Here is a 25,579-nt window from a genome sequence, read left to right on the forward strand (position 1 = left end):
AACAACAAATGTCACCACCATTAATTATTAGTAATAAAGATAATTATTACAGCCTGGCAAGGACTTCTGATAGCTTTGTGAATAATTACACCTCTTCTAGAAAGAATGTATCAAAAAAATCTCAGCATTAATCCTCTTCTTTAACCCAGAAATCCCACTTCCAGAAACTTAGCCTAAATAAATTATAACCACAAAAACTGACAATGAGATACAAAGATGTCCTGAAGCATTTATTGTTTAATAAGAGCAAAATTTTGGAAGCACCCTACATTTCCAAAGCAGATAAATGGTTAAGTAAATTATGGCATGTTTACATTATAAGATAGCTCATTATGCAGGCCTTAAAGTTAGGCTTAAGAATAGTTCCTGTATGTGTGTGCACGTGCTAAGTTGCTTCAGTTATACTTGACTCTTTGCAACCCCATGGACTGTAGCCTGCCACACTCCTCTGTCCACGGGATTCTCCGGGCAAGAATACTGGAGTGCGTTGCCATGCCCTCTCCAGGGGATCTAACCCAGGTGTCTTTGTCTCTGGCATTGGCAGGTGGGTTTTTTATTTACCACTAGCACCACCTGGAAAGCCCTAAAAATACTTCTTAGTGATAATGAAACTTGCTACGATACAATGTTAAAAGAAGACAGTAGTAAATAGAATTACAGACTCAACATAATTGAGTTGGATATGATTATATATCTGTATAGATATATAAAGATGTTAATAGTATTTCAGAAGGGTGGTAGAGTTAAGGCTAGTTTTATACTTTTTTGAATTTCCACTTTTGACAATAATCTTGCATTACTTTTATAATTAGGAAAAAAAAAAACACCCTGTTTAAAAAATTTTTGTTGACTGTGTATTCCGTGAGCAAGCCACTGGTTAAATATGAAAAGGTATTTCATAAAATATTCCATGGTAGTGTTTGTCCTTAAAAAAATCAGCCTATCCTTCAACAAGCAATTTTTTATATCTATAAGTCATGGAGTTTTTTTCTTGTAATGAGCTTCCCCAAACTCCATGATTACTGTCTGAATCCATGGCTCTGGGCAAGGTTAACTGGGTTTGGGGCCATTGTCCTTCACTTTGGACTTGAAACTGTCTCAACTCTAGAAACCAAGACTTGAAACCAAGTCTCTCAGCCTTTCTTCCCTCTTCCCCATGTAAATACAATTGAAAAGAATATGCTCATAAGAGCTCTTCAGCTTACATCTAAACTTGACGTTGCTTCGAAGACATTTTAGACAAAAATACCAAACAGGACAACAACAACAAAAAAAACCAAAAATAGTCATATTCACAGTGTTAGTCACTGAGTCGTGTCCATCTCTTTGTGATCCCATGGACTGTAGCCCTCCAGGCTCCTCTGTCCATGGGAGTCTCCAGGCAAGAATACTGGAGTGGGTTGCCATTTCCTTCTCTAGAGGGTCTTCCTGACCCAGGTATTGAACCTGGGTTTCCATTGCTGGTGGGTTCTTTACCATCTGAGCCACCAGGGAAGCCCATATGCCTTGAATACACCTAAACTAATCTCATGAAACCCTTCATACTTTTTCGTATTAGTCACTTCAAGGAGTCCAGGCTCTCAGAACGCTTCCCATCTCTCTGTTCTAATCTCTGTAAGGCTCCACTCTCCCTCCCATCTTTCTCCAGCTCCAAAACACCTTCCACTGAGGCTCCTGTAATTCATAGTCAACTGTCAGTAGCCTCTCCAAAACCCGTACCTCTTCTGTGAACAGCCTGTGTCCCCTTTTTGCTCCCAGCTGTCCCCTGAGGGCATTGCTTCCCTTTTAGCCCCTTTAAATGGGAAGTGATTTTTCTTCCATGGCCCTCCAACCATTGGTCAGGCGGTGGGGTAGTCATCCTTCTGTTCTCTGTTGTTGCTTTCTCACCATCCTCTCTAGTGATTCCCTAAAATTGTCTAGTTTTGAATCTCATGGAATCAGCTTACATAACCCATGACCCTCTCTGTTGCTCTCATGTACCCATCCCAAGTGTATTACCCCTCATTTCTCAGGGATTTTGGGTCCTGGTTTATGGACACTTGCCCTGGTACATTCACTGTCTTAATTCTTGGTGATGCCAACAAATATGTGAAGGATATACCTAACAGCTGGCCTCTCAGGTTCTTGAAGCTATCTTTTTTCAATAATCTTTTTTCTCCATCTTCCTTCAACTACCTATTTGTGGTCACATCCAAAACCTTGTCATTACCAGTAAGGACACCCCTCTACAATTATGACTTTGTATTTTCCATTCTCTAGCAGCTACCTGCTTTTCAGCTCATTCCTCAAAGAACCCAGACTCTAATATCATGGCAGCCCTGCCAGGCCCTCCAGACCCATTCCCTGGTGGCTCAGATGGTAAAGCATCTGTCTACAATGCGGGAGACCCGGGTTTGAGCCCTGGGTTGGGAAGATCCCCTGGAGAAGGAAAAGGCAACCCACTCCAGGGATTATATAGAATTCCAGGGACTATAGTCCATGGGGTCGCAAAGAGTCGGACACCACTGAGCGACTTCCACTCTCACACCCCATTGCTCCCTGCTTGTGAGCATGAGTTATGATCACTCCCCATCATCTGCCATCAATCACTTCACCCCTTTCCACACCATTTACACACTCAATGGGCAAAACTGCAAGCATGATGGGAGGCCACTCACCTCCCATCCTGAGCCTAGACTTGTACAGCTGAATGTGGCTGGGAACCCACACGTTCACACTGAATAGTCTTATTTCGAATTCATGACCACACACCTTCAAGTGATTTCTTACGACTGCCAGGCAATCATATTACCCTTCTTTAATTCATTCATTCATTCATTTAATACCTACTTAGATAGCTGTTTCATAACTCCTTTCTCCTCAAACCCACACCTCTTCCCCCTAGTCCCTCTTGGGAAATGACCTTACTTATGAGCCCACTAAAAAAATTTAAACTCTCAGGAGAGAACTACCATCGACTGCTTCTGCCACAAATCACTACTTTTAAACTTTTCATTCACCAGTGTCCCTTCTCTGGTTACCACTGATGAACAAGCCATGCAGTTGTCTGAAGCCAGTCCACCTCCCTGAATGTTATATTTTACTCCCTTTTGTCTACCTAAAGGTATTGCTTTAAGAAGTTTCACATCTTTCTTCTGCGTCATTTTTTCTCCTCTACTGGATATTCCTATCAACATAGTTATGTGATGTATTCTTCTGTTGTAAAAAAATAAAACCTTCTCTTGGTACCCATTCTTTCTTCCAGTTACTTCCCCAGTTTTTTTTTTTTGTTCCCTTTGAAAAAAAATTCACTGAAAACGTGGTCTACACATACTCTCCCCAATCCCTCTCCTGAATCTTATTTAATTGGGTTTTACTGCTATGGTTTCACTGAAAGTCTTTTGTCAAGATCATCCTCGATCTCTATGTTTTTAAATCCAATGATCCATTTTTGCATTTCATCTTAATCTCTTAACAACTTCTGACATGATGAACATCCTTGGATGACTTTTTTTCATTTGGCTTTCAAAACAATATACTATCTTGGTTTTCCTCTAACCTCACTGGGTATTCCTATTTATTTATTGTTTCGCTTTATTTTATTATTACTTTTTAATTGAAGTATAATTGATTGGCAATACTATGTTGGTTAGACGCACAAGATTGTTTCTATTCAGTCGCTCAGTCGTGTCCGACTCTTTGCGACCCCACGAACTGCAGCATGCCAGGCCTCCCTGTCCATCACCAACTCCCAGAGCTTGCTCAAACTCATGTCCATTGAGTCGGTGATGTGATCCAGCCATCTCATCCTCTGTCATCCCCTTCTCTTCCTTCCCTCAATCTTTCCCAGCATCAGGGTCTTTTCCAGTATGCACAAAATAGTTATTTGATATTTCTCTGAGTTATAAAATGGTCACCGCAACAAGTCTAGTTACCATCTGTCATCATACAAAGTTATTACATTTTGACTATATTTCCCATGCTGCACATTTCATTACTAGGACTCATTATTTATTTATTTATTTATTTTTGCAACTGGCAGTTTGTACTTCTTAATCTCCCTCATCTATTTCACTCATTCTCCACCCATCTCCCAACTCTGGCAAACCACCAGAGTTCCCTCTATCTATGATTCTGTTTCTGTTTTTTAATGTTTGTTCATTCATTTAGTTTTTTAGATTTAACAATAAGTAAAATCATACAATATTTGTCTTTCTCTTTCTGACTTATTCCAGTTAGCACGATACCTTGTTGGTTCATCCATGCTTTTGCAAATGGTGAGAATTCACTCTTTTTTTTTTTTTTGTGGCTGATTTATATATATATGTGTGTGTGTATATATATATATATATATATGCCACATTTTCTTTATCCGTTCATCTATTGATAGACACTTAGGTTGCTTCCATATATTGTTGTTGTTCAGTCGCTCAGTCGTGTCCAACTCTTTGTAACCCCATGGACTGCAGCTCGACAAGTCTCCCTGTCCTTCACCATCTCCCAGAGCTTGCTCAAACTCATGACCATTGAGTCGATGATGCCATCCAACCATCTCATCCATATCTTGGCTATTGTAAATAATGCTACAACGAGCATAGGAGTGCATATATGTTTTTGGTTTAGTATTTTTATTTTCCTCAGAAAAATCCCATTAGTGGCATAGATGGATTGTATGATAGTTCCATTTTAAAATTTTTGAGGAAGCTTCATACCATTTTCCCAAATGGCTATACCAATTTACATTTCTACTAAAAATGTATGAGGATTTACTTTTTCCCACACGCTTGCCAACTCTTTCTTATTTGTTGTCTCTTAGATGACAGCCATTCTGACAGGTATAGGATGATATCTCATCGTGATTTTGATTTGCATTTCCTTAATGATTTGTGATTTTGAGCATTTTATCTGCTGCTGCTGCTGCTAAGTTGCTTCAGTCGTGTCCGACTCTGTGTGACCCCATAGACGGCAGCCCAACAGGCTTCCCCGTCCCTGGGATTCTCCAGGCAAGAACACTGGAGTGGATTGCCATTTCCTTCTCTAATGCATGAAAGTGAAAAGTGAAAGTGAAGTCGCTCAGTCATGTCCGACTCTTAGCGACCCCATGGACTGCAGCCCACCAGGCTCCTCCATCCATGGGATTTTCCAGGCAAGAGTACTGGAGTGGGGTGCCATCACCTTCTCCATTTCATCTGCTAGCCCTCTGTAATTTTTCTTTGGAAAAATATCTATTTCCTCTGCCCATTTTAAAATCAGATTGTTTGTCAAGCAGCAAAAGTTCACTGTATAGCACAGGGACCTGTAATCACATCTTGTGATAACCTACAATGGAAAATAATCTGAAAAATAATGAATCACCTTGCTAAGCACTCGAAACATTGTAAGTCAACTATACTTCAGTAATATGTGTAAAGAAAAATCAGTTTTTAAAATTTATTTATTTTTAATTGAAGGATAATTGTTTTACAGTATTATGTTGGTTTCTACCAACCACCCATCAATGTGAAATCCATGGCTGATTCATATTGATGTTTGTGTTTTTGATGTTGAGTTGCATGAGTTCTTTATATATTCCAGATGTTAACACTTTATCAGATATATCATCAGAAAATATTTTTCCCCATTCAGCAGGCTGCTTTTACATTTTATTGATAGTTTCCTTTACTGTGCAAAAGCTTTTTAGTTTGATATAGTCCTATTTATTTATTTTTGATTTTGTTTTTCTTGCCTGAGGAGACATACCCAGAAAGCATTGTTGAGACCAGTGTCAAAGAGTATACTGCTTATGTTTTCCACTAGGAATTTTTATGGTTTCACATCCTATGTTTAAGTCTTTGATCCATTTTGAGTTTTTTTAAATATGGATGAGAAAGTAGTCCACTTTGATTCTTTTGCATGTAGCTGTCCAGTTTCCACAATGCCACTTATTGAAGGGGTGTATTTCCCTTTTGTATATTCTTGCCTCTTTTGTCATAGATTAATTGACCATATGGCTTTTCGGGTGGCTCAGCGGTAAAGAATCTGCCTGCCAATGCAGGAGACCCAGGTTCGATCCTTGGGTCAGGAAGATCCCCTGGAGGAGGGCATGACAACCCACTCCAGTATTCTTGCCTGGGGAATCCCATGGACAGAAAAGCCTGGTGGGCTACAGTCCGTGGGGTTGCAAAAGAGTTGGACATGATGTAGCAACAACAACAAGAACAAAGTCCCCGATACAACAGGTGTTTTTGTAGTCAGAATATTTAGTGTATGGTATGTGGACTTATGTTCTTGTCCTGAGCTCCGCACATGTTGAGTTGGCCCTGTCCTTCAGTGGGAGGGAGAGGTTTCTCCTCAGATTTCTTCTGTAGAGCTGAGCTGTGCTCAGAACCTGTGTGTGTACATGGGGTCCAGTCATGTGTAGGCAACTGCCTAATCTTGGGGGAGGGGCAATGTGTTAATCACGGAACAAGATCCAGAGGGGAGTCCTTGATGAGAAGTAAAACTCCTATGGGCAACATTTTTACAAGACTGATACACTCTCCATACTATTTTGCAATCTGCTTCCTTCATTTAATAACATTCGTGGACACATTCTCTTGACATGGGACAGGTTTGCTAACACCACTTACTGGGAACAACATAACTTATTTAACCACTTTCTAATGGTTGGGCATTTAAATGGTTTTCTGACTTTTTATTTTTCCTAACCTTTCTGTGATGAATCTTCCCTGCTTTCACATCTTTGTAACAGCCAGTTATTTCCTTAGATTGCATGCTTGTGTGCATGCTCAGTCACCTCAGTCATGTCCAATTCTTTGTGACCCCATTGTAGCCCACCAGGCTCCTCTGTCCATAGGATTCTCCAGGCTAGAATGAGTGAGTTGCCATGCCTTCCTCCAGGGGATCTTCCCAACCCAGGGATCGAACCTACATCTCCCATGTCTCCTGCACTGCAGGGGGATTTTTTAAACCACTGAACCACCTGGAGATTTCATCTCAAGAATTAAAATTGAGAATCACAAATGGCTAAAAGTTTCTTCTAGAAACATGTAAGAATCAGCTTTTATCAAGCCACTCCTATTTGTTAGCTACCTTCATATGCAACATCTTTTTTAGTACTCCCAAGAGCCCAAGTCACCCTTATTTTATAGGTGAGGAAATTAAGGCTCTAAAGATGATTTATTGAAGGTGAGGCAGTGGCTAACACATGATCCGTACTTCCTTGTCTAATTCTGGTGCCAGTGCTACTTTTAATCTGCCTCCAGGCCCCCTGAACTTCTTTCACACACTGTCTCGGGGTCTTGGCCGGGAGTGCAGCTTCCTGCTGGACTCACCTTCTATTTGCAGAGCTATTGAGCTTGCCAGGTTCTCTGATCCCTTGGCCAAAGTATTCTTCCTTGTAGCAGCCTTCACCATCAGCTCTGGAGTCTCTCTGGAGCTCAGCCCAGGCTTACAGGGTGCAGAGGGCTAGGGTCTACCCAGAACCCTCTGCCTTTTTCCTTAAAAGACAATCTGTCATCTAAGAGTGGTCATTCTGAAGACACTTCAAGTCACCTTTTCTGATGCATCTAGCCTGGGGATCGGAACAAAAGGGTTTATGTATCACTGCCTCCGGGCTTTCTGGGACCAGTGTGGTTCTGATATTCATTATGTGTAAGCCACTCAGTTGTGTCTGACTCTTCGTGACCCCATGGACTGTAGCCCACCAGGCACCTCTGTCCATGGGATTCTCCAGGCAAGGATACTGGGAGTGGGTTGCTGTTCCCTTCTTCAGGGGATCTTCCCAACACAGAGATTGAATTTGGGTCTCATGCATTTCAGGTGGGTTCTTTACTGACTGCGCCACCAGGGAAATCCACTCATCACATTATATTAATTCTTTAGTCACAGGATAACTTCTTGAAATGATTACGGTAGCCTGGTCTCTAGAGGAAAGGTGGGCTGTCTGGAGGGTGGCAGTGAGCTGTGCTTTCACAGGCACCACAACCTCAGGCTGCATTTCCAGTGACCTCTCTCCCTTCTGATCCATGGCCCCTCCTGGCTGTCTAGCCTGAACCTCCCCCCAGGCTCGGGGGCTCTGCAGGTCCATCATGAATGGATAGTGGGAAGGGGGTCTCATGTGATTGGCCCCACTTTCACAAAGAGTCCCAAACTTGGTCTTCTGGTGTGACTTCCCAATGAGGTGATATATACAGGGATGCTGACAGAACTGAAACAAAATATTCACTATCAAGTATACCTGTCAAGAGTCCACTCTGAATTAACATTCCATAAGTCCTGTGCTGGTCTTGTGAGCCAAAACACTCACAAGTGTTCCATGGTAGTAACCCTTGCTCTTTTTTGTTGCCAAAGGCATAAATATATGGAATGTACAGGTGGACAGCAAGGAGACCAAACCAGTAAATCCCAGAGGAAATTATCCCTGAATATTCATGGGAAGTACTGATGCTGAAGCTCCAATACTTTTGGCCACCTGATGCAAAAAGCTGACTCATTGGAAAAGACCCTGATGCTGAGAAAGATTGAAGGTGGGAGGAGAAGGGGATGATAGAGGATGAGATGGTTGGATGGCATCACTGACTCAATGGACATGAGCCTGAGCAAGCTCTGGGAGATGGTGATGGACAGGGAAGCCTGGCATGCTGCAGTCCATGGGGTCACAAAAAGTCAGACATGACTGAGTGACTGAACAACAACAACAACACATTTAAAGCTATATAATAAAGCTACTATAATTAAAAAATTGTTTTATCTGTCTTACTTTTAATATGCCTAATATCACATCTTTAATATGCCTATACCATGATGAAAGGCAGTGAACTAGGCTTCTCTGAACCTCTGGGAGGCACCAACTCTCTTGGAGCTTAGGGACTGCAAGGTGGGGTGGCTGTGGAAGGCTGGTTGCAGACTCGCCCCCCACATTCTCTTGCAGTGTCTCAGGGGTCTCTGGGACTCTGCTTTCACACTGATGTGCTGGCCTTAACCCTTGGCAGTGTGACACTGAGATGCAGCAGCTGCCTCAAGAAAGACTGCACATCTGAATGGCAGTCAGCACTCGTCTATAAAAATCCCTAAGATCCCGAGGAGACTTGACTTTGCAAGATCTCCTAGAGAAGGACTTAAAGATCAAAGGTGGATTTCCCTGGTGGCTCAGACGGTAAAGTGTCTGCCTACAATGTGGGAGACCCAGGTTCAATCCCGGAGTTGGGAAGATCTCCTGGAGAAGGAAATGGCAACCCACTCCAGTACTCCTGCCTGGGGAATCCCATGGACGGAGGAACCTGGTAGGCTACAGTTCACGGGGTTGCAAAGACTTGGACATGACACAGCGACTTCACTTTGACTTTCTTTTCACTTTTCAAAGGTCAAAGGGTCACTCAACCCTGACATACATTAGACTGGACTCCTTCAAGGTCACCTTGAGATGGTGATGGCATGTTTGCACACTGCTTTGGGCTGGCAGTAAATTCCTGGTTTCTTAGAGAATTCACCTGGAGCTCCTCTTGCTTTCAAACCTTAGGGCAGTTTTTTTTTTATGGTCTTTCAAGGACCAGGGTCTCCTCTGATAGTGATGGTTTAGTCCCTAAGTTGTGTCGGACTCTTTGTGACCCCATGGACGGTAGCCTGCCAGGCTCCTCTGTCCATGGCATTTTCCAGGAGAGAACACTGGAATGGGTTTCCATTTCCTTCTCCAGAGTCTTCTCTGCCAGCTTCTAAAAAGACAGTAGGACACTTGGGCTGGGAGACCCCTTGATAAATCTGCTCTCTATCAGAATTTCTAAAGAAGTTCCTCTTGAAATGGCAACCCACTCCAGTATTCTTGACTGGAAAATCCCATGGACAGAGGAGCCTGGTGGGCTACAGTCCACGGGGTAGCAAAGAGTCAGACATGACTGAGTGACTTCACTTCACTTGCTGATTCAAGAGAGCAGCCAGATTCTCAGTTCATGAGTTCAGGTCAGGCAGCAGACTCTGTACCTCTGAACTCTCAGCAAAAGTTCTTCAACTGGAGGATCTTGAACTGCTGGTGACTTTAAATGTGGTTGTATCTCTTTGAAAGTACTTAGTGTGATATTCAAAACTATGCAAGCCTCCACTATCCACAGTGTGATCTTATCCACATAAAAAATTATGCATTTCCTGGCATGAAGTAGACAATTTTTAAAAGGGGATGAATTAATAAATTGTGTAACTATGAGCAACTTTGTTAACAAGTTAATCACACAAAATTGCAAATATGTAAAAATTCTTTCATAGGTTATGTGAACAATTTTTGATTCAAAAAATGGAATTACTGAAATAGGCAAGAGGGAAAAGAAAGAAATGGTGCCTAGTCCTTAGCAAGCATGTAGACAGCAAGTTCTAAATCCTCATTAATGGTTTTTAATATGTCGCCTGAAGTGAATGAGGTAGGTTTGTAAGGAGATATGACCTAGCCAGGGGTGAGGGATTGCTTACTGAAAAATCATAGTTTCATAACAGATCCTGGCCTTTGGCTTCAGCTCGAGGCGTTAATGCTGGCTAGCTTTGTGACCTCAGGGATGATGTTGCCTTTCAACATCATCTTCCTTGTTTGTGTGACAATAACATTTACCTTTCTCATTTTCTGAATGATTAAAACTTCTCAAGTTGGTTCACAACATTCCAGAAAATGGGTAAGATTTTGATGACTTAATATCCCTTTCCCCTATTTCAGGGTCTCCAAAATGTTAAAATAGATCATACTCTTTTAGTAATTTTTAAAATTTCACTTTTAAAATTATATATATATTTATCTTTGGCCATGCCATGTGGCTTGTGGGATCCTAGTTCCCTGACCAAGGATCAAACCTGTGCCACCTGCATTGGAAGCAAGGAATCTCAATCTCTGGAGGTACTGAGGTCACAAGAGTTTAAAGTTATGAGGCTGAGTGTTTCACAAGGAAGCAAAATTTTCCATCTTTTGTTTGCCCAAATGATGTATTTGAATATTGCTGCAGCTAGGTCATTTTTGCAAATTACCTTATTATTACTGCTTTGGATTAGCCAGTTGGCTACAAGCGCTAGTGTGGAAGCTGTGGTGGGAAACTTATAAATGCAGAATTTGCTCAGTACGGAACATGTTCCCAGTCTTCCTCTGGTGCACAAAGCCGCTGACTTCATTCATGTAAACAGGACCGCCGGTTTGCTCAGTAAGAGTCCGTAACTTGGAGCTTTATGCTAAACAGGAACAACCTGAATCAGGTGAGATTTATTGTGGGTGAGACAATTTGTGGCCTTTAGAGAAATTTATCCATTGTCACACTGAGAAACCGCAGAAGGTGCTCTGCACACGTCTAGAAAGAAACTGCAGGTAAGCAGAATTGTTTTAGACAGCCAAACTCTTGTCTCTTCTCAGCCTTTCAATAAAGTAGGGTCCTATTCTAAAGAATGTGTATTTGTTCATTCATTTTACAGACCATGGAATTCTCCAGGCCAGAATACTGGAGCGGGTTGCCTTTCCCTTCTTCAGGGGGTCTTCCCAACCCAAGGATTGAACCTGGGTCTGCCACATTCTTTACCAGCTGAGCCACCAGGGAAGCCCAAGAATACTGGAGTGTGTAGCCTATCCCTTCTCCAGGGGATCTTCCCAACCCAGGAATCAAACCGGGGTCTCCTGCCTTGCAGGCAGATTCTTTATCAGCTGAGGCACCAGGGAAGGCTGATTCTAGAGAATGTGTATTTGTTCATTTCCCCCCTGCAAACCTTGGAAGAGCACTCACCAGCGTCCCAGGGCTGAGAATGAATTTCTCAAGGAAATTGTAGGTCCCTGAAGCTAGAAAGTCCTTTGAGAATAAAAGTATTTTGAGTACAAAGCCAGTGTTTTGAACTGTCAGGCTTCTCTGATCCTTTCCCTGAATTATAGACTACTGATCGGCCCATGCCTTTGCCTGCCACCCTTCAGGCACCCATAGGAATCCTGAGTAAAGATGAGAGTCCGCATACCCCTGGTCTTCAATCCATGCTTTGAAAGTATTACTTGCATAGCAAACGTCTTCCTTTGAGTGCTGGGCCACGTGGCTAAGATGAAGCTTGACTCTTTCAGGCTGCTTTCTGCCAGACCTCGGTCTGTTTATTGATATATTCGGCACTTGACCCTCAAACACCAGCCGCATTCTGGTGATGGCTATGGCACCTGCAGCTGCCAGTCCCTTCCCGACTCCCACTCTGTCGATCTGAAACCTACATCCATCTATCCAGAACCGACCTACCCCCGACAGCCTCACCGCTGACGGCCGAATTCCTCATTCCAACACTCTATTCTATGAATATATTCCCCTGTCCATCGCCACTGCTGTTCTTTTAGCCTCATAAAGTAAATTCATCCTACACTCTACATCTTTTCCCACTTTGTTGGACCTGTTTCCTATTTTACTTCTTTCTTTCTCTCTCCTGAAAGTACAAGTGTTAGTTTTGCTCAGTCGTGTCCAACTCTTTGCAACCTCGTGGATGGTAGCTGGCCAAGCTCCTCTGTCCATGGAGATTCTCTGGGCAGGCATACTGCCGTGGGTTGCCATTCCCTTCTCTTCTCCAGGAAAACATCCCAATCCAGGGATCAAACCCGGGTCTCCTGCAATGCAGGTGGGTTCTTTACCATCTGAGGCATCAGGGAAACCCCTTCTCTCACCTAGATCCCACAAATTCAGTTTCGAGTGTCATCATCTCATGCTCAAATATTTACTTTGCCACTTATCTTTTTTTTTTCTAATTCAGATTCTTTATTTTTTTTAATTTTTTTAATTTTTAATTATTTTATTATTTTTTTTTTTACTTTACAATATTGTATTGGTTTTGCCATACATCAACATGCATCTGCCATGGGTGTACATGTGTTCCCCATCCTGAACCCCCCTCGCACCTCCCTCCCCATACCATCCCTCTGGGTTATCCCAGTGCACCAGCCCCAAGCTTCCCGTATCCTGCGTCAAACCTGGACTGGCGATTTGTTTCTTATATGACATTATACATGTTTTAATGCCAAATCATCTCCCAAATCATCTCCCCCTCCCTCTCCCACAGAGTCCAAAAGACTGTTCTATACATCTGTGTCTCTTTTGCTGTCTCGCATACAGGGTTGTCGTTACCATCTTTCTAAATTCCATATATATGCGTTAGTATACTGTATTGGTGCTTTTCTTTCTGGCTTACTTCACTCTGTATAATAGGCTCCAGTTTCATCCACCTCATTAGAACTGATTCAAATGTATTCTTTGTAATGGCTGAGCAATACTCCATCGTGTATAAGTACCACAGCTTTCTTATCCATTCATCTGCTGATGGGCATCAGGGTTGCTTCCATGTCCTGGCTATTATAAACAGTGCTGGGGACTACCCGAGTGCCTGAACCTGAGCGGCTTAGACCTGGGAGGTGCATGCAGCCCAGGGCCGGCCTGGGACAGTTCCCGGTGGAGCAGCCCAGAGCCTGAGCTGTGTGGGCAGGGAGGGTGCACGCGCCGTGAGTGCAGGCAGGCCCAGTGTGGCTGAGACACTACAAGCACAGGCCGGTGTTATTTGTTTGCAGCATCCCTCCCTCCCCACAGCGCGACTGAACAAGTGAGCCTAAAAAAGTGTCCACCACCACCCCCTTGTGTCAGGGCGGAAATCAGACACTGAAGAGACCAGCAAACAGAAGCTAAAAGCGAGGGAACTGCCTTGGAAGTGACAGGTGCAATAGATTAAAACCCTGTGGTTAGTACCGACTACATAGGAAGGGGCCTATAGATCTTGAGAAATATAAGCCGGACCAAGAAACTGTCGGAAAATGAACTGACCCCACACTGCCCACAACAACATCAGAGAAAGTCCTAGATATATTTTTACTATTTTTACAATCATTCTTTTCTTTTTTTTTCTTCTTCTTTTAACTTTTTTTCAATTTTTAAGTCCTCTATTACTCCTTTAATTTTCGTTTTTATAACCTACTATTACTTTTCAAAAAAAGACTATTTTTTAAAGCAAACTTTATATATATATATATTTAATAATTTTGTGGCTTTCGTTTTTTTTTCTGCTTCTTCTTTTCTTTAATATTGTATTTTTGAAAATCCAACCTCTACTCTAGAATTTTAATCTTTGCTTTTTGATATTTGTTATCAATTTTGTACCTTTAAGAACCCAATCTTCAATACCTATTTTTACTTGGGAGTGAGATTACTGGCTTGAGTGCTGTTTCCCTCTTTGGACTCTCCTTTCTCTCCACTATGTCGCCTCTGTCTCCTCCCTCCCCCTTCTCTTCTCTACCCAACTCTCTGAATCTCTGTGTATTCCAGACGGTGGAGGACACTTAGGGAACTGATTACTGGCTGGATCTGTCTCCTTTTCATTCCCTCCTTTTATCCTCCTGGCCACCTCTGTCTCCTTCCTCCCTCTTCTCTTCTCTGTATAACTCCATGAACATCTCTGAGCAGCCCAGACTGTGGAGCACACATAAGGAAGTGATTACTGGCTAGCTTGCTCTCTCCTCTTTTGATTCCACCTCAACTCATTCGGGTCACCTCTAACTCCCTCCTCCCTCTTCTCTTCTCCATGTAACTCTGTGAACCTCCCTGGGTGTCCCTCACTGTGGAGAAACTTTTCATCTTTAACCTAGATATTTTATCAGTGGTGCTGTATAGAAGGAGAAGTCTTGAGACTACTGTAAAAATAATACTGAAAATCAGAAGCAGGAGGCTTAAGTCCAAATCCTGAGAACATCATAGAACACCTGACTCCAGGGAACATCAATCGATAGGAGCTCATCAAACGCCTCCATACCTACACTGAAACCAAGCACCACCCAAGGGCCAACAAGTTCCAGAGCAAGACATACCACACAAATTCTCCAGCAACACAGGAACACAGCCCTGAGCTTCAATACACAGGCTGCAGACAGTTACTCCAAATCCAATGACATCTCATAACTCATTACTAGACACTTCATTGCACTCCAGAGAGAAGAAATCATCCCCACCCATCAGAACACCAACACAAGCTTCCCTAACCAAGAAATCTTGACAAGTCACCAATACAACCCAACCCACAGCGAGGAAACTCCATAATAAAGAGAACTCCACAAACTGCCAGAATACAGAAAGGCCACCCCAAACTCAGCAATAAAAACAAGATGAAGAGACAGAGGAATATCCAGCAGGTAAAGGAACAGGATAAATGCCCACCAAACCAAACAAAAGAGGAAGAGATAGGGAATCTACCTGATAGAGAATTCCAAATAATGATAGTGAAAATGATTCAAAATCTTGAAATAAAAATGGAGCCATTTATCTTTTTTGCTGCTCTAAGCCTGGAAAATCTAACCCTAGTTTGTTTCAATCTGTCTCTTCTGCCTCTAGTCTCTGGGTGCTGACCTCACCTGTGTGAATAAATAACCCTTCCAAGTTAGGGTTTTCATCTGAATCTGGTCTTAAGTAATACTGGGGAATCCCTGTGTGTATTCCCAGTCTGTACTTTTGCTAATGAACATCAGAAGCCGTTCAAATCCTATTTTCCCTTGCTTGAATTTGAAGATCTTCTAATTTTCCCTCATACACACACACACACACACACACACACACACTTACACACACACACACACACGCACATAGCATCTATCACTTCGCAAAACATCACATACATTTTGTGACGACATAATCCTTAAAACAGCCTACAAAGGAGTTATTATTATGCCTATTTTATAGATAAAGAAAGTGAAGCTCAGAGACATTCAAGTAAAGTGACCTGCCTACTCCAGGGATCATGTTCTTGACCATTCCATTTCCATTTGTTTTGCTTCTGCTATACGCATGTATGGGCTTCCCTGGTGGCCCAGACGGTGGAGTCTGCTTGCGGTGCAGGAGACCTGGATTTGATCCCTGGGTCGGGAAGATCCCCTGGAGAAGGGAATGACTACCCACTTCAGTATTTCTTGCCTGGAGAATTCCATGGACAGAGGAGCTACCGTCCATTGGGTCACAAAGAGTCAGACACAACTTAGCAACTAACACTTTCACTTTTTTTCCCGCACACATATGGGGCTTCCCAGGTGGCACTAGTGGTAAAGAATCTGCCTGCCAATGCAGGAGATGCAAGAGATATGGGTTCCATCTCTGGGTTGGGAAGATCTCCTGGAGAAGGAAATAGCAACTTGCTCAAGTATTCTTGCCTGGAAAATTCCAGGAGAGAGGAGCCTGGCACGCTGAAGTCCATGGGGTCACAAAGAGTTGGACATGACTGAGCACACATACACACATACACAGGATGCTGGATTTTTCAGGATTGTTAAGATTTAAAAAAATTTGCCACCTCTCCTATAAGCCATCAAAATTGCTTGGAATTTCTTGTATTTGTTAATTTTTAGAAGATATGGCTACTCTTGTAAAATGTCTTTAAGTATCCTATATTCCTTGATCGAGTACATGTAATATACATATATATTATATAATTATGTATGCAGTCAGATATTTGTGTATATGAGACTGAAGAATGTTCATAAGTGTATCTTACTTATATACTACATTGTTTCAGAATGAATTTGAGGTGAGTACTAATTTGGGATTATATCATATCTCTTCTTTATTTTATGACATGGATATTTTCCTGTGTCATTAAATCCATTTTGAAGATATCATTTTAACGGCTACCTGGTGAGCCATTATTTGGATATGCCATCATTAACTTCACCAATTTCCTATAATGGATTTCAGATCATTTCTAAATTTACACTGTCATAATACTATAGTAAATTTTCTTATGTTTACATTCTTACAGGCGTCTGCTATTATCTCCTTGGTATGAGTTCCTAGAAGTGGAATCATTGAATACAAGGTTTTCTCTGTTTTCAAGGTTGCTAACATACAGTTCCAGTTTCTGGGTTTTGCCAGTTGGTACTTGGGCACAACCTTGGGTACGGTGTTGTACCTCGAGCACTGCGTGGCTGTCCTTGGGGACTTCTCCTTCTTGCTCTTCCAGGATACCTGTCTCAGATCTCCAGGTGTTTTTGTTGGTGTGTTTCTTTCCTCAGAGTGTCTTCCCCAGGGAAGGGGCTTGGGTGCTATACAAGATGTTTGTGCTTCGTGAACCCCAGCAGCTTCAGATTTTGTATGAATCCTTGGAAGAGAGCATCCCTGAGTCCTTGAAGGTAAGGGAGTAGGGGGAGATGGGGGAAGAGATGACTAAGGCATGAAGAAGATAGACTTGGGCTCAGGACTTTCCAGGGCAGATGGAGGTGCAAGCCCAAGATTCCTTCTGCCTGGGACTATCTTAACACCTACATCCAATCACCTCCTTTACTTCCCTGGGGATTCTTCAGTATCTTTTAAAAAAACTTTTTATTTTGTACTGGGGTATAGCTGATTAGCCGCATCATGGCCGTTTCAGATGAACAGCACAGGGACTCAGCCATATATGCACAATATCTTTTTAAAATCTATTTTTGCTTATTTATCTGCACTGGGTCTTAGCTTCGGCATGCAGGGTCTAGTTCCCTGACCAGGGGTCGAGCCTACTCCCTGCCACATTGGGAGCTCAGGGTCTGAGCCGCTAGACCATCAGGAGAGACCCTACAATATCTTTTGAACCAATTCTGCTGCTATGTTTAGTGGATTTCCTTAACTGTTCCAAGCTATTGGTCACCTGCAACTTGATAACCAGAGTATCTATCTGACACACATATGATCATATCACTCCCTTGCTTTAAAATGCTAGTGGTGGTTCATGTCCAAAGCATAAAGCCCATACTCCTTAACTGGATATACAAACGTTTATCTAAAACGTCTCTTCATTTCCCAACATGGAAGATGTGCTATGCGTTACGATCACTGACCCCTCACAGTTCAGCAGGTGGGATTGAATCTCAGCACCTTCAAGCCGCCAATCACGTTCCTTCTCCTAACGGAAATTGCTGATCTTCCTCTTCTCTTTACTTCACCAGGTTCATTTATTTTTCATGGTCCAATTTAAATGTTAGTTTTTCTGTAAGTCTCCCACCACTTCTGGACAAGTAGTGACTTTGCCTTTTTTCGACCCCACCTGACCATGTGTACAGACCTATTAGAACACATGCCTTTTTAAGATCAGACTGTATCTCTTTGCCCTTGTAGATTTAACTTGGAGGGGGTGGCTATATCATATCCACCTTTGAATTCTCCATATTTGACACAAATTTGATATATAATAGATGCTGAATAAATGGCGTGGTATTAACGTTTAAAATAGGAAAAATATCAATAATATGGATTTTTCAAAAAATGAATGAATACATGTTAGAGAAGCCAGTTTGTTTGCTATTAACTTGGATTTTGGGGGATCCTCCCTGCACCATTTTGCAGTATGTCTTTCGATGAATAGTCCAACGTTCCATCCTGGAACCACCAGTCCTGCCGTTTCAAGTCCTTCTTTTAAAAAAATGTTTATTTGCTTCTGTGGCTGCACCGGGCCTCTCTCATGCATGGGATCTCTCGCTGCAGCATGTGAGACCCTAGCTGCGCCAGGTGGGATCCAGTCCCCTGACCAGGGATCCCTGCACTGGGGGCTGGGAGTCTTAGCCCCTGGACTATGAGGGAAGTCCTCCATCAAGTCCTTCTAACTCCTTCTTTTACTTCCTGTGCCACAGGCAAGACCCTGTCTCAAAGAAAAATTTCATCCTCTCCTGCTTTGTTGTCGCTCTTGTAGGTGTATGGCACCCTTTTCCACATTAGAAATAAAAACCCGTTCAACCTAGAGGTGCTGGTGGACGCCTGGCCAGAGTATCAGACAGTCGTCATACGGCCTCAGAAGGAGGTGAGACCCTGGCTCCTGAGGGTCAGGCCACTCACCCTCAGGACGGGGATGAGGGGCTGCAGCGAGGGGCCTGCAGGGCGGGGGGCAGGGGGAAGGATCTTGACACATCTGATTCATACAGATTTGGGAAGGGTTGCTTGGAGGAGAGGGCAGGATGGTGAGACGACACGCGGGAGTAGACCGCAGAGCCAATAGTCCGGGACCTGGAAGTTGCTCTAGAACTCCATTCAGTCAGCTGTCTCCTGTCAAGACTCGGATGAGAGGCATCCACCTCAACCTGGATGCCTGCGGTTGCAAATGGTCAGGAAGTGTTTTGCTTTCCCTGTGACTCCATACCGCAATCCGACAGTACTTCGAGCAGTGCTGAGTGTGAGGTCTAAGACCGCTGCTTTCCTAACACAGAAGATGAAGTTGACAAAAATGACGATGTCAGAGATTTGTGAAACAGTAGACGCCATGTTTGTTTCATATGAGCGTCTTCATCTTTCAGGGGAGTATGAGTCGCGAATCCCATCCTTCCCAGAGTAGCAATACTTTAACAGGCCCGTCCCCCTTATCGGTATAGATAGTCATCAGAGGTGCTAGAACACAGTGTCGCCTGCAGCGGGCCCCGGGGGCAAGCCAGCAGCAGGGGGCAGACAGGCGGCTGGGGGCACAGCGGGCCCTGTGCCTGGGTGCTTCTGTGCGCTCTGGCACCATGGCTCAGCGTGGGGACATTTTCTATCAGTGCTCTGTTCTCACGGGTACACCGAGCGCAGATCACCGTGCCAGCTCCAGAGGGCTGGGTCAGAACTAACCTGAAGTGTCAGTGGCCCAGTCGTGTTCTGCTCTGTGTGACCCAGTGGACTGTAGCCCACCAGGCTCCCCTGTCCATGGCATTCTCCAGGCCAGAATACTGGAGTGGGGTGCAGTGCCCTCCTCCAGGGGACCTTCTTGACCCAGGGATTGAACCTGCATCTCTTACGTCTCCTGCACTGGCAGGCAGGTTCTTTGCCACCAGCGCCACCTGGGAATTCACTTTCAGAATTAGCGGAGGTGGCACCTTCTCACAGACCAGGAGCCTGGACCCCAGCCCTCCACCCCTCAGGCCCCCACTCTCAGGCCTTTAACACACACTCTTTCTGCTGCACTTCCCATCTCAGACACTGGGACTGCTTGCCCGTCGTCCCAAAGGCAGTTGACTCCAGGGCACCACCAGGAAGGAGCCCCTTCCAGTGGCTTATTCTACAAGGGAGTCCACGGAAATGTCTGCACCTCTCTCACACAACAACAACATAGCCTATCCAGTAAATTAGTCTCTAGCACTCGGGACACAGGCAAAGCATTTTGTGAACGATATCACTATGTAAATATGATTGGTGTTTGTTATGTCAGGAGATGAAGGATGACCTGGATTATTATACCAACACTTACCACATCTTCACCAAAGCTCCTGACAAGTTAGAGGAAGTCCTAGCGTGCCCGCAGGTCATCAACTGGGAACAAGCCTTCCAGATTCAAGGTGACCGGTCTAAATTAAAGCCAAAGATGTCCCGTTTAATTTATAGTAGATATGAAAGGGGGGGGGGATGATGTTTGCTTTTCTCCTCTCCACAGGATGTCAAGAGAGCTTGGGCGAGGCAATACAAAAAGTTGCAGCTTCAAAATCAGTGCAGGTGGATTATCTGAGAACCGTGCTTTTTGTGTTTGAAAAACCAACACTCGAGGCATCGAGTGGTGACAAGATGGATTTGATGAAGTTATTAAAAATTCCTAAAGTGCTTGAAGATAAAAGGTGAGATTTTTACCTTTTGCTTCTGAAATTTCTGATAGACTAGTTCAGTTGCCCTATGGGCCAGACTTGTAAATGTAGGATCTGAGACTAAATTATAATGGTGTTCAGAGCTGCACAGGTAAGAAAGGGAACCGTGTTAAGTAATGTTTGCTGAGCTTGGGCAGGAACTTTGTTAGAGTAGGTTATTTTCCACATATCAACTTCCTTAGATCTCACAAAAGTGCTCCTGGAAGAATATTGGACATCATGGTGGAATTGAAAAACTTTTACTGAAACTTCATTTTTTGACAAAAAAAAAAAAAGCTTCATACTATGCAAAGTCTGGGTGTGTGTGTGTGTGTGTGTGTAGTTGCCAAGCTGTACTTGACTCTTTTGCAATCCCAATGGACTGTAGCCCACCAGGCTCCTCTGTCCATGGGTTTCCTGGGCAAGAAAACTGGAGTGGGTTGACATTTCCTTCTCCAAAGGATCTTCCCAACCCAGGGATCAAACCTGCATCTCTTGCAGTGCAGAATTCTTTACCACTGATCCACCAGGGAAGCCCTATGCAAAGGATACAAATATACAAAGTAAAAAGTGAAGGCTCGCTCACTTGGATTTCCAAAAATCTTTCTGTCCCCATGTAGATACTCTTAGCATTGCTTTTATTTATTTTTTTTTTTTAATTTTATTTTATTTTTAAACTTTACATAACTGTATTAGATTTGCCAAATATCAAAATGAATCCGCCACAGGTATACATGTGTTCCCCATCCCGAACCCTCCTCCCTCCCCCCTCCCCATTCCATCCCTCTGGGTCGTCCCAGTGCACCAGCCCCAACTGCTGAGTGAAAAGAGTAAACTGCAGTAGAGGCATGCATATGTTGTAGAGAAAAAACCAACAAAACAACTCATACATACAGAGTTCTATTGCTTTTAGAACTCTGTATGTATGAGTTGTTTTGTTGGTTTTTTCTCTACAACATATGCATGCCTCTACTGCAGTTTACTCTTTTCACTCAGCAGTGTGTTATACACAGCTTTCACGTAAGGTCATACAGGCATCCTTCATTTATGTTGACAGCTGCATAGACCACAAGAGGGAGATGTACAATTCTGTGTGCCCGTATTTACACACTTGATTTCTCTCCAGTTCTTCCTGATAACAGAAATTCTGCAATAAATGTCTTCACAAATAGATCATCACACAAGTTGTATAAGTATTACTGAAAACTGAACTCCTAGAATTTAAATGCCTGGGTAAAATAATACGTGCATTAAATGGAAGATTTTACCAAATTGGATGGTGTGCATGAAGTATGAACATATGATAGCATAGCATATGAAAAAACCCGTCCTTCAGTAGGGACACGGATAGTAGGGACTATGGTACAGTCCAAATGCTGGGATAATATACAGCCGTTAACAAGAATGAAGCAGCCTTCTGTGAACTAATAAGGAAACAACTCCAAAAGTATATTCTGAAACAACAGCAACAGCAAAAATATACAGTGAAGCAACAACATCAGCAACAACTAAGACAGGCAGAACCGTGTAGCCAGTGCGTCATCACAGTAGAGCACACCCGACATTCCAAACAACGCCTCTGGAAAGTTACATAAATGTGTCACATCACTAGTTGCCTCTGGAGAAGGTAACTGTGTGATAAGGAATCAGAGAAAAAGGAAACGATTATTTTCCACTGATATCCATTTATGCTTAATAATATATAATATAATAATAGTAACATCAAAAATAAATAAAATCTAAATATACACTAAATACGTAGAATTGATTTAGACAGGAGAGTCAATAGTATTTTAACCCTGCTCTAGCTCAACTGTGTTCCCATGAGAATCGTAAAAGAAATGTTTGCATGGAGAAAAATGGTGGATATGGGTTAAATAATACTTGACATTATAACTGGAAATCTGGAATGAAGTGCCTGTCCTAAGGCAGTTCTTTATTTCCTCTAAACCCAAATATATATTTGGATATCTTACCCCTCTGGGTCTAACTGTAGCACAAGAGGAAGGCACGTGAGGATGCTGGAGACCTTTGAGGAAGTAGGACCAGAATCAGTTTGAGGATGATAGAGAGAAAGCCTCACCTATGTGTAGACAGTTGAGAGCCCTTGTGATCCCACCCAATGGCAAATGTGAAGTGACTTTGAAACTGACAGGTTCCTGGAAACTCTTCCTCCTTGAGAAGGGGGAGAACTTCTTTGAGATCTTCCTTCTGCGCCAACCACTCCTTCCCACAGAAGATGTAATGCTGATTTTGCAGATGAGAAAACGCAGTCTCAGGTAACTTGTCCAATAATAGAATCAGGGCTAAAATCCTGATTATTACCACACACACACACAAAAATCCAATATCCTTTTTTCCTATGTTTCTGCTCCTGAAACTGCATTTTTGTACTTCTCTAGTGGTATGTGGTGATGGGTTTTGGGACACATGAATCCATAAGATCAACATGGCTCTCATCTCCCTGAGATGTACATTTTGTTGAACTATCTGTTGGAAGAAACATTGTCTTGTGTATTTAGATATTTTGTGAAGTATAATTTGAAATCTAAATGTTTAAATGGAAGTTTAGTTGATTTACATTATATTAGTTTCAGGTGTACAGTATAGAGGCTCAATATTTTTTAGGCTATATTTCATTTAAAAGTCATCTCAACATGATAAATATGTTTCCTTGCACTGTATATCCTTGTAGCCTATCCCTTTTATACATCGTAGCTTGTACCTCTCAATGCCACATTTTTCATACAAGAAACTTTAAAGAAAATTCAGCCCCATGGAAGGTTGCACGGCTTATAGTCCTTGCTCTTTTAGGAACATACACTGTTATTCTCCTTTGATGGGATGGTTGGTTGGACTTTTTGAGATACGTTATACTGTATCTAGCCAACTCTCTGCTATTAAATGTATCATAAATGACCAAGGATTTTTCTTACTTTCAATTATTTGGGAACATTTTGAAGCAGGCATATAAATAGTTGTGTGTGTGTGTGGAGTGTACATCTATTTCTTCCTCTGGGCTGTGGATCCTTAAGGAAAGGGGGTGTCATATTTTCTGCCATCATGATGCTTTCTAAATGTTGGCTGAATACATTCATATTCTTTTCTTGACAGGAAAGAAACCTTTCAGAACATCGTCTTGGATGTCTCGCATGCAAGGCTTGTGAATGAGCAATGGGAATTGGGAAAAAACGAGAAGAGCTTGAAATATGTTGAACGCTGTCTCCAGAATTTTACAGGATTTGGTGTTCTGAATTCAGAAGGGAAACCAATCTCTTGGTTTCTGACAGAACAGTCCTGTGAGATAAGAATGGGTTACACTTTCCCCAAATACCGAGGCCAAGGCCATATGTCGCAAATAGGTTGCCAGAGTATAGCATATTTTTTTTCCAAAAAAATACCATTTTATCTGCATGTGGCAGAAGATAAAGAAAAATCTCAACAGATATTGCTCAGTTTTGGTTTCAAGAATGCTCTTTGCGGCTGGCATCAGTGGAAATGCACCCCTAAGAGATACTGCTGATGGTGCTATTGTCCATTTCAAGTGTTTCTTATCAGGGAAAAAACATCAGTGCAAACAAACATGGTACTCTACACGAGCAACAAAGCCATCCACTTATCTGGGGCTCAGGCCCTGCTCAGGCCACACTGCTATAATAGTTTTGTCTTCTTTCTCTTGTATATTGCAAAACACTAGAAGCTTGGCTCCTTGCTGTCATGCTTTTCCTTTACGGTGAGAAATGTCTCAGAGCTGAAATTACCCAGTGTCAGTCATTAGTGCTAACATATCCCATTTTCTTCTTTGAAGAAGACTTCTTTCGGGGAAGAATTTTGCTTTTTCATGCTTCTAATTTGAAAATAAAATGTCTCCTTGGAAGTCTCTTCTCTGGTGTTCTTCTCTTCTTCCTACAAAGTTTCCCAACGGATCTTTCAAAATGCTTCAGCATCATTGCTTTTGGTCTTGGGTACCCTTAAAAGTGCCTTGAGGTACTATACTGAATTCAATTATGTGGCCATCAGTGAAAGTTTGGTTTTCTGACTAGCTTTTTATCACAGAAACTTGGTTAAGTCGAATTGTATAGCATAACTTCATATTTTCAATAAGATTTTAGATCTATGCTGTATTAGTTTCCTATTATTGTTGTAACAAATTACCACAAATTTAGTGACTGATGATCCAGTGACATGCTCTACCATATGATCCATCAATCCCACTCCTGGACATATATCCTGAGAAAACAAAAATTTAAAAAATATACATGCACCCCAATGTTCATTGCAGCACTACTTACAAGAGCCAAGACAGTGGAAACAGTGTCAGACTTTATTTTGGGGCTCCAAAATCACTGCAGATGGTGATTGCAGCCATGAAATTAAAAGACTCTTACTCCTTGGAAGCAAAGTTATGACTAACTTAGATAGCATATTCAAAAGCAGAGACATTACTTTGCCAACAAAGGTCCATCTAGTCAAGGCTATGGTTTTTGCAGTGGTCATATATGGATGTGAAAGTTGGACTGTGAAGAAAGCTCAGCACCGAAGAGTTGATGCTTTTAAACTGTGGTGTTAGAGAAGACTCTTGAGAGCCCCTTGGACTGCAAGGAGATCCAACCAGTCCATTCTGAAGGAGATCAGCCCTGGGATTTCTTTGGAAGGAATGATGTTAAAGCTGTAACTCCAGTACTTTGGCCACCTCATGAGAAGAGTTGATTCATTGGAAAAGACTCTGATGCTGGAGGGATTGGGGGCAGGAGAAGGGGACGAGAGAGGATGAGATGGCTGGATGGCATCACTGACTTGATGGATGTGAGTCTGAGTGAACTCCGGGAGTTGGTGATGGACGGGGAGGCCTGGCATACTGCCATTCATGGGGTCACAAAGAGTCGGACACGACTGAGTGACTGGACTGAACTGAAGACATGGGAGCAACCTAAATGTCCATCAACAGAGGAATGGATAAAGAAGATGTGGTAAAAATGTACAACAGCGTATTGCTCAGCCATAAAAAGAAAAATAAGGCCATTTGCAACAAACTGGATGGATCTAAAGGTTGTCACACTGACTGAAGTA

General features: G+C 42.6%; 1 protein-coding gene across 2 annotated transcripts; it reads left to right on the forward strand.

Moving 5' to 3' along the window:
* The first annotated feature begins 11,008 nt into the window (after positions 1 to 11,008).
* Positions 11,009 to 24,391, forward strand: LOC102393759 (glycine N-acyltransferase-like protein 2). 2 transcript variants are annotated; one of them, XM_045162892.1, is made up of 6 exons: positions 11,009 to 11,181; positions 16,973 to 17,089; positions 18,622 to 18,729; positions 20,104 to 20,230; positions 20,326 to 20,503; positions 23,624 to 24,391. In XM_045162892.1, the coding sequence occupies exons 1-6, from the start codon at positions 11,155 to 11,157 to the stop codon at positions 24,030 to 24,032; spliced, it is 966 nt and encodes a 321-aa protein (XP_045018827.1). In that variant the 5' UTR covers positions 11,009 to 11,154; the 3' UTR covers positions 24,033 to 24,391. The 2 variants fall into 2 exon arrangements, with proteins under 2 accessions (XP_045018827.1, XP_045018828.1); XM_045162893.1 differs by having other exon boundaries at positions 11,041 to 11,290.
* The last annotated feature ends 1,188 nt before the right edge of the window (positions 24,392 to 25,579 follow it).

This window comes from Bubalus bubalis, chromosome 16, assembly GCF_019923935.1.
Source record: "Bubalus bubalis isolate 160015118507 breed Murrah chromosome 16, NDDB_SH_1, whole genome shotgun sequence".
Taxonomy (NCBI): domain Eukaryota; kingdom Metazoa; phylum Chordata; class Mammalia; order Artiodactyla; family Bovidae; genus Bubalus; species Bubalus bubalis.